Below are 9,884 nucleotides of genomic sequence, written 5' to 3' on the forward strand. Positions count from 1 at the left end.
TCAGAGATTCATCCTAACAGTTAGGTCTAGATTAGCCTGACAATCACAGATTTCGTAACAAGTTCAGGTAGTTTGCCTGCCATCGTGAAAATGTTTTTATTCTAGGGTTATTAAGAAGAGGGGGACATTTTAAATACTTGCTGTGAATGTACAATTCCTTTTGCCAGCCTCTGCTCAGAGATTCATCCTAACAGGTCTAGATTAGCCTGACAATCACAGATTTCGTAACAAGTTCAGGTAGTTTGCCTGCCATCGTGAAAATGTTTTTATTCTAGGGTTATTAAGAAGAGGGGGACATTTTAAATACTACACTGTTCAATAGACAAGTTTAACTTGTCTATTGACAAGTTAACCAGTAACAGTACCTCAGGATAAACTACAATTGGAATTCTTCTTTAGGGATGGAAAAATTAGGTAGCCTACATCTTTTGGCGGAATATCAGAAAAAAGAAGCGAATTTGAGGAGGAGCTTTTTAATGTAAAATCCAAGAGACAATATATGAAGGGAAAAAAAAGAAATAACACAAACTATGGATTGCCAATATGAACAATACCACAAATTCAAGGATAGAATCTGGCACAGTATCTTTTACATATGACACTCATATTTGCAGTGGTCCAGCTATCATACAAGATTATTAATGCAAAAAGGCAAGTTCACCACAAATAGGGAGTAATAGAACAAAGACAGTCCTTGCCAGCTTCGTTTTTGCTTAGATATTTCATGCTCCTGGTTTTCATTATCAGATGTAGACCTCTTCATTGCACTGTAAGAAATACAGAAGTAATTATGGTTGGGGAGCAGGGTATATAGCCCAGTACATTCCCAACATGCTGGAAGGGTCCCTTGCTCACAAGACAGGTCAGAGAGTTACGCTCAAGAACAAAAGCATGAGATTACGGAAGAAGAGTCAACCAAAGTTGTGACCAGTAATACAGCGCTATTAACTGTTTTAATTTGACTACAACAGCTACAAGTATACTACAACTATTATCGTATTAGCGTGTACTCTACAGATAACAGAAATGGTCCTAGGGCTAGTGAGATTTGCATATAATCCTTCTCTAAAAGTACAAGTTACTGTTCTTTGTTACCATATTCATAGGACAGTTTTGGCCTTGAGAATTGCATTCTTTTATATTTGTTCAATTAAGTCTTAGCAGAAGGACTATGGAACTGTCTGATACGAGATTGCTAGGCAGTCACTGCCTACCATGAGGGAACTCAGGAAAGTGACAACAGTATATACATGCCAAGCAAGGGAAACGGCATACAACCGTGCAGAGGTCAGGTGGAGGAGGTTCACATGGCTGACAATTTAATTACTCCGCAAAATCATTAAGCTCTGGAGATGTGCTATTAGAAGTTCTGGCATATGCAACTGCTAAAGGGATAATTACAATGTGCCTGGGAGGTTTTATTCCAAGTTATTATTACAGCACATGGAAGTTACTTTATTTTTTCATGTAGGTTTATTACGCCTCCCACCTGCAGGAGACTCTCCATCTGTCACTTTGTGTCTGTGCCAGCACAGCCCAAGTGCATAAGCTACAACCTCCCTGTACAGTCCCACACGTCCTTTTATTTCACCCCTACTGCATTCACACCTCCCCTCTCCAGTCACAGCCCCCTGCATCACACTAGCTACCAATGACCGTGATGAAACAAGAATAGAGATAAGGGAGAGGCTCAAAACAACTAGGAAATGGCACTCCCTATTGACCACTGTGTTACTTTTCCATAATCATACGCACCAGGGTCACAGAAGAGGAGATGCGCTACCATAAGTGAGAAACAATTCCAGGTGAGGACAGGGGCAGCAGCGGAGTTTCACTGACCTTGGCCTATCAGTGAGTGAACATCTACAAAGAGATAAATGCAGAGGACTTTCAAAATAAGATCGTGGCTTGTTCAGCAGGGTCTGTTACCGTGCACTTAGTTCACCACATGGCATTAGGTTTCCCTCTGACACCTGTGCCATCTGTAAGCTTCCCTTCCATCTAAGTTTAACGCAACTGCCAATTCAAAGTTCAGAGCAGAGATGATAATACCTTTCCAGGAAGATCCAGGTCCCGACCAGATGGAGCTTTGAAAACCTTCAGTCTGTCAAGTAAAATTTTCCAGCACAGCTTCTTAGTGTCATGTGGTGCAATGAACCATCGTACTGTCCAGCCATTCTGCTCGACTGCCTGGCATCCGACCATTATGTTGCACGTTGCTGGTGGCAGCAGCTGCATACTCAGTTTGTGAACACCAATGGTAGTGACAGAAGACAGCTTTACGAGCATTCTATGTTTGAGAGCCGGCGTTGGTAGTAGAGGGACCATTTGCTGTGCTCCTAAGACACTGATTATTATTTATCCCATCATCAGGTGAAGTTTAAGCTACAACTGGTTTCTCCATTTCAAACCAGGACAGCAATTTCAGCTACAAGCAACACCTGCCCCTACCTGAGGTTTCATACTTTCTTCAGCAGTTGCAATGACTTTCAGTTACTTTCAAAGGAACAGAGTCACCTGGGGAGCCGTGTACAAGACCATCTTTTTCTCCACCTGCACAAGTAAATAATGTATTTAGTGTTAGGTAAGAACAAAACTGTTTGGCCCCAGAACAAGGTCTGTAATATTTTTTAAAGGAATTCCCAATAATCCAGAACTTTCACTACTGAAACAGGGCTTATGCACTCCAGGAAGGAACAAGATGCATATTCATAATCTGCAGAGCTTTCAGACATGAAGTATTCTCCACACAAATACTGCCCTACCCAAACCAGCACAAGCTGTCAGACAGCAAGACTGACACACACACAGTACTTCTTTTGTCATTTACCGTTGCTTCCAGGCTAAGTTACGTATAACATGTTTGTCTGTCTCAGTCAGAGACTCTGGTGAACAGCCTCCATTTTAGCCCCCTCTAACACCTCTCACCCCCACCCGCAACAGAGCACCTTAATCAATAACTAAGATAGTGGACAAATACATGTAACCGGACAGAAATTAGCAGATCCTGCAGAAAATACTTTAGCCTAGTGGAAAATTCTGTACCCAGAGGTGTTTTCCTGCAGATCTGATTCCATTTTGGATTCGTAGGCAATTAAGCATCAGAGAAGCTTTATTACATACTTTGGAAAAGAAAGATTCAGATGTTTGCCAGAATGAGAGGAAAATGAAGTCTTTCCTTCTCCCGTGCTGCCACCTCGTGACAAATCAGGCTCCAACTTCTAAAACAGACCAAAAGACACATCTAAACATTAGCAAGTTTTTTCAGACTCCATCAAACACACACTTGCTGTAGACATTAAACACACTGCTGCTATGGCAGGCACCCAAAAAACCATTTTTTTTTTAGTTGGTAGATCGCTGATCCTAGTCTGATGCTGCATCCCGTCTCTTTACCTGACTTTGCAAAGCTCCCGGCTTATCTACAGCATCTTCTTCCAACTGCAACTGAAGTCATAGAAACCAAGAGTTCCTACCCAGGCCCAACTGTCTGACAGTATCTTTTAAAGGGTCTTTCCAATGGTTAGCAGGACAAACTTGGTTTCTCAAGTCAACAGGAAATACAAGCTGAAATGTTCTTTGTGGTGCTGGCCCCAGAATTCTAATCAGTTACCTCTTCCTACAAGTCTTGCCTCTCCAGTCTCAGCAGTAATGAAACGGCAAAGTTTCTGTGCTGTTTTAGATAACGCATCTCAAGCTTCTGATCATCTAATAATTATGGAGCTGGAGGACAGATATTTCTTTGCAAAAACATCTTTGGAGCAATTGCTGCCTAAACACCACAATAAATCCCTCCTCCAAAGGACAACACGGAAGAACAGTAATATTTAACTCCTCTCCCTTCTTAAGATCTTCATCTGCTTTCACAGCTGTTTAATTAAAAGTTCAGCTCAGTAAAAAAGTAATACTGAATAACTTAAGATCCAGAGTATGCCAATATAGTAACTGAAAAATCACACAGACTGTAAGGCAACCAGACAGCCCATGGTGCAGCAGCAGCCTGTCAGCACACCTGCAGCACCTATAAAAGGTTTATACGTGTCTAGCACCTGTCCACTGAGGTTTACAAAGTGCTTTACGAACTCTAATTAACCCAAGGTGAGAATTAACAGATCTGGATTATGCAGAGACGAACGGCAATGAAACCCTCAAAACCTGAATACCACCATATCGAGAGCAAGCTCTATGCCCGCCAAAAAGCCAGGGACCCTGTCAGAAATGTTACTGCCAGGTCATGAATTGCACAATTCCCGTTTTTGGAAGAGAACAATGTACACGTCAGCCAGCAAGGTACGGAGTAACACCTGCTACCTGTAAGCTGAAAGACGTACTGAGAGTTGCAAAGGTGTAAGATTTGAAGACTGTTCAAAGCCACACCTATCACTAGTGCAAGTGCAAAAGCAGGATGCTACCGCTGCCAAAGTAGGCCTTCAACAATAAGATTAAGTCATTAGAAGATAAGAAAAAGCCAGAACTTACCCCTAGGTTGGCATGTAGCACAGAGAAGGCTGAAGTTTCCTTGTCGCTGTTCTCTGAACTCTCTCCATTTGGGGTTTTGCTTTTATCTTTAAAGTTTGCTCAAGAAACCTTTTTACTAAACAATGGAAGTAACCCTTCATACACAAGTATTGCAGAGGAACAAGCAGTGGTTAACAATTAGCAAATTCTACAGTCAGCCAAATGTTAGCAAACATCCAACCCCATGAAACATTAACCAGCTACCGAAGAACTAATCTAGAGAAAAAAGGCTGGAAGAAGAAAACTGTGTTTGCTCCATGCATGTCTTCACTGTTCATTGTGACATACTCAGTAAGTCCTATCAGACCAGCCACAAAACTGGCAAACACAAAAAATAGTAATGCATTTGCTGGGTGCCACTGATATTTTCAGTGTTAGAACTGCCTTACTGACTTGTCGCGTATTTGACTAGTGAAAGTAAAACTGATTCTAAAAACGCAGTGAAGTCAGGGCTTGTTAAGTTCGTTTTGTGCGACTCTCAGCAGACACACAAGAATCAACGAAGGCTGTATCTCTTTTAGTTTCAGATACTTTCACAACTTTGACATCGGGATTGTAAATACTGTGGGCATCCTTTTTTATATAAAAATAGCTAGGAGTAAAAGAAATTGTAGACAGTTTGCCCTTCCGTGATTACTGCAGTGTAAAGGTTTTCATAAGCATGACTTTTATTGGAACTTTTAAAAAAACACTAAAAATCACAACATTTTTATACTTAGAACTTCAACAGAAGGTATTTCTTCATGGACAGATCTACATGTATACAGCAGAAATTTTAAAAGGAATTTTAAAGCATTCTCTGAAACCTTTAACTGTCCATTGCTTGCAGCTTGAATTTACAATAGAGCTGTACTTTTGTATAGCTACCTTTCTTATAAAATGTAATGTTGAGTTTCTAAAATGTCACCTTATTTTGCAAAAAAATACAGAACTAATTCTGCTGAACAGACTAACATAGTTTAAAAAAAAAATGAAGAAGTTGTCTATCATATTTTCCCTAAGCAAAAAACCAACCATTTCCCATTTTCTTCCATTCCTCATAGTCATACGGGGAAGAGGTGTACGAGTTTGTTGGTCAAAGAGCAGCGGTCTCTACATCTGTGGCCTGGGTGAACATGAATTCAGAGGGACTGCATTAATGCAGCAGAAACATAGGCAGCCCATATCAATTACTGCAAGCTGTTCTCTTCCACTCCTCTGCTCTTCCTCAGAGTCATTCAAAACGGAAATGCAAAGACATCTCCCATGTCAGCCTCTCTCTAATTCCACTAACAGCTCCCTCTGCACCCTGCGCAACACAAGCTTCTCACCCTGCCACTCTGATGCTTTCACAGTACATCGCAGTATCTGCTGATTCCATCAGCCCCAGTACCTCCTCCCAGGCCTCCCACTGCACCGATCGTGTGTCTTCTCCATGCCTCTCCCCATCTTCTTCCACATCTCATTTTAGATACAATTCTTCACCTCAGGCTCAGCTGATAAAGAAAGCATTACTACACTCACCAAATCCTTCCTCAAAAATCTATGTCCACCATGACGCTCTTTAAGAATGCTGCTTTTCCTCAAGATAATGCCAACATGCCAAGCAACTCAGTGTTTTCACTTCTTCAGGTAACAGGGAAGTCCTTTTACAGAGAGAATGTGTTTTCCTTAGTCAGAACTTTATTTCTATGCACATAGTTCACATAAGACCTTTTACTTTCTTTGTTTTAACACATGATCACAGATTAGAGCAGAGGTGACTAGCAAAAGACAGTAATTGTGTATATGTGATTCATGACATTACTAAAAGCTACGTTTCTTGCTGTGCAAGATTCCTTTTCCCATTACTATTTTCTTTGCTTCTAAAAAGGAAAAATTTGTACAAAATACATTTGGAAAATGTGTTATGTATTAGTTATGTGGAATCTTTAAAATGAAAAAAAGCTATTTTTTCCCACTAACAAACATACCTTGGAATAATTACAGGCATACCAAGTGATAACTGTCCAAGTTGGTAAGAAAGTAAGTCCAGGCATACCACGCAGAGCACAGCTCCATAAAGCAGGGATGTAAAAGGAAAGCGCTTTACAAGCCCTGACGATACTGACCAATGCCTTGATCACTCAGCTATTTCAAACTTTGATGCTTCAGAAGATGCCTCTTGGCTATTTCCTTAGCTTCTTTGCAGACCCTCCTTTTCATTTTCAAGCTGTCTTTTTCTCCATTAATATTTGGAAAAAAGGTTGGGCTTTTTTTTGTCGGGGTGTTTTGGGTTTGGGTTTTTTTTGTGGTTGTTTTTTTTGTTGTTTTTGGTGTTTTGGGTTTGGGGTTTTTTTGTGGTTGTTTTTTTTGTTGTTTTTTTTTACCATCTTCATTGTCTACAATAATTCAAACAAAAATGGCTATTCAGGCCTGTTTTTTTCAGGATCGGCACTGGTTTCCTGCACAGGAACAGTTGTTTGATCCCCATTCTCCACGGATAACAAAGTCTGGTCCTGCTGTCCACTCTTTAAAACATGTCAAAGGAAAACACAGAGTATGAAGAGTCAGCTTTTATTAGCAAATGCCTGCTACTTTCACTACTAACAGTTAGACTTTTGCTTCTTTCTTAAGATCAAGAGTCACTGTAGGTCCCCTCTCAAATGAGAAGTGCAAATTATATAGTCCATTCAATGTTTTTCCTATGAAACGCATCACTGTCTGCACAGATACCAGATCTTGCAAATCACTAACGGGAACTTTTAGGGCATACATAATACTGTAGGATGGAGAGTAAATAAACACAGTTATGTAAGTCAGACTCGTATTTCTTAGTAGGAGTCCATCTCCTAAATCCCCTTAAATATTCATTCTTAGACAACGTCAGGAGATAATAACGGCCTAGGGACTAGATCCCAAGCCTCCTAATGAGAATCACATAAAATGAGTTTATCCTGTGTAGTTTTGGGGATTCTGGAACTCACAGGCACTCCCAGTATCCACAAGCTGCTCCAGCACGCACTGAGCCCATCAAACACATAGCACAAGCAAACACTGAACAAAAAACCTACTTCAGATGTCAACATATTACAAAAAAAAAAGAAAGGAGAGAGAGAGATACTCACCACTGATTCCTGCACCGCTGCAAAGAAAAGGAAACAGTCCCATCAAAATGCAGTAAGGTGAACTTTATACTAACGCATTTTTCTAATTGTGTTATCTTGTCCTTACATGTATGTAGGAGTGGTTCAGCGGTGAGCCGGCATAGGCACACCCCCTAAGGGAGGCATCATTACAACAGGTTAACTGTGGCACACAGAAACGTAGAAATTTCCTTGCAGTTCACCTCTAATTGGCTGTTAAGGTTTCAGCTCAACATCTAGTGAAACGAAGACCGCTCTTCGGAATACTAAGCTATTACAAAACCACCCCTTTATACACATGCTATTCGTACTTACGTGGCACATAAGTTTTCCTTTTCTTCCTTTGCCAGATATATGTAAGGCCAGCTGCAACAACCAGCACGGTTCCAACAACAGAACCAACAATTGTTGTAACAGAGGAATCTGAGGAAGGATTCCCGTCCCCTCCTGGTACCCAGCCGCTCTCCTTAAGTCTGTTGTGAGAAAAGAAATAATTGTGTTCTTAGAGCCTGTGAGCAGACCTTGCAGTGGAACTGCTGTACTGTTTTTAACATCACACCTCCACATCCAGGGGCATTCACAAAAGTCTTTCTGACTTGGTGGGTAATCCAAGAAGGAGCTGCCTTTTACCTCTTTGTTTCAATGCTTGTAAATGCAAATTGATTCTCCTCAGAAGCAAACTCTCACCTGTTCTACTGTAGCTAAGGGATGTGTCAGCTGAAACCCAGGTACCCAGAGGAGTCCACTGCTCTTCGTGGGTCCAGATCCAGCTCTGTTAGAGCTGTCTGAGACTCTCCTGTGCACTGACAAGTTATGACAAGAGGCTGAAGGCAAAATCTGTCATGTTAGTGAGTTTATAAAGAGAGAAGTTAAGCTGTTCCCAAGAAGGAGTGGGACATAGGAACAGGATTCCACACTTGGTGCCTTACTGGAAGCAGGAAACTGCTGTTTTGAAGACAGCAAAATGCAGACCCAAAAGTTAAAGAGAATATCCCCACACCCATAAAGAGTAAGAGCTGCTTACCTGGGCCACGGTGTACAACTGTAGGACATGTTGGCTGTTGAGGAGGTTCCGGGAGGACAGGCTTCACACACATTGTCAGTGGTCTTCGTGCCTGTAAGGGAGAAGACAACAGGATTTCTATCTGCACCTATGCCTAAGGAGAGCTTCAGTTCAGCATGATCTTTGTAAATGACCAAGTGATTGCTGCAGAGACTCTTCATTACAGACCAAAGCTCACACACTTCTGTCTTTGCAGACAGGAAAAAAAGCATTCTTGGCCACATCAGCTACCTCAGCATCTAGGACTTACATAGATCGTGCAAGCTTTCAGCTGTGCACTGGTGCTCTGACAATTACAGTCAGCACAGTGGACCAGTATACATCATATCTCGTATGGGCTGGCCCTATCCGTTCACACTGATCCTTCACTACTTTTTTTCTGGATGAACTGACAGCCAGCCTCCTCAAAAATCAAACTCCAAAGGCACTCCCCATAAGAAAGTTTGGTGTTACTGATGCTATGTTGGCTTACCCCTCTCTTTTACCATAGTGCCAGGAAAGCAGACAGTGTAGCGTTGACAAAGTTCACAGTCTTCAGTCCCAAAATAACTGCAGAAATACCCAGGCAGACAGCCACACACAGTATTCTTCGTATAGGTACAGGCTACTTCTGGCACTAGGTTGGCTCCTAAGAGAAATTTACACGCACAGCCACAGTATTTACATGGGTACAATCAACAGATGCAAAAGCAAAAGTGAACATTTAGCCTTGCCTTGATGCACTGGTGAAGAGCACCAGAACTAACAGGATTAGTGAAGATGACTCCTTTTTTGATGTATAAAGAGAGCCCAGTTCCTCACAGACACAGCATCTTGGGTCACATTTGCGTCCGTCCTAAGTGACCTTCATGGCAAAAGCAAAATACTCCCAACACAACTCTGTTTTTAAATTAGCTGTCCTGGTGAAGCAGGACAGCTCCACCAGGAGCTCTTTCAGGCCTGAAATTCCAAGCATTCCAAGACAGCTCTTTAGACACCATGCTTCAATCTAAAGGAGCCTTTAAATCACAGAATCATATAATGGTTGGGGTTGGAAGGGACCTTACAGATCATCTAGTTCCAAGCCCCCTGCCGTGGGCAGGGACACCTTCCACTAGACCAGGTGGCTCAAAGCCCCATCCAACCTGGCCTTGAACACTTCCAGGGATGGGGCATCCACAACTTCTCTGGGCAACCTGTGCCAGTGCCTCACCACCCTC

The 9,884-nt window shown here is 41.8% G+C and overlaps 1 protein-coding gene and 1 long non-coding RNA gene across 8 annotated transcripts in view; both read right to left on the reverse strand.

Annotated features, from left to right (window-relative positions):
• Positions 1-467: 467 nt before the first annotated feature.
• On the reverse strand, positions 468-6,757 carry LOC103894699. 5 transcript variants are annotated; one of them, XR_657333.2, is made up of 5 exons: positions 6,471-6,757; positions 3,124-6,143; positions 2,053-2,553; positions 1,756-1,863; positions 468-767 (listed from the first exon to the last, which is right to left on the reverse strand). It is a non-coding gene; the product is annotated as an uncharacterized LOC103894699 (long non-coding RNA). The 5 variants fall into 5 exon arrangements; XR_657332.2 differs by having other exon boundaries at positions 3,124-5,623; positions 6,022-6,757; XR_657330.2 differs by having other exon boundaries at positions 3,124-3,221; positions 4,480-6,757.
• Positions 6,758-6,867: 110 nt separating this feature from the next.
• The window catches only part of TNFRSF14 (TNF receptor superfamily member 14), a 7,469-nt gene continuing 4,452 nt past the window's right edge, over positions 6,868-9,884 (reverse strand). For 2 of the 3 annotated variants that reach the window (XM_019470726.1, XM_009274129.2), the window contains 5 exons: positions 9,158-9,313; positions 8,647-8,737; positions 7,938-8,095; positions 7,605-7,621; positions 6,868-7,007 (listed from right to left, as the gene is read on the reverse strand). In XM_019470726.1, coding sequence (XP_019326271.1) covers positions 6,903-7,007; positions 7,605-7,621; positions 7,938-8,095; positions 8,647-8,737; positions 9,158-9,313 — 527 coding nt within the window. In that variant the 3' untranslated portion in view covers positions 6,868-6,902. The other variant, XM_009274130.2, reaches the window with a different exon arrangement.

This window comes from Aptenodytes forsteri, unplaced genomic scaffold (assembly GCF_000699145.1).
Source record: "Aptenodytes forsteri isolate BGI_AS27 unplaced genomic scaffold, ASM69914v1 Scaffold16, whole genome shotgun sequence".
Taxonomy (NCBI): Eukaryota; Metazoa; Chordata; class Aves; order Sphenisciformes; family Spheniscidae; genus Aptenodytes; species Aptenodytes forsteri.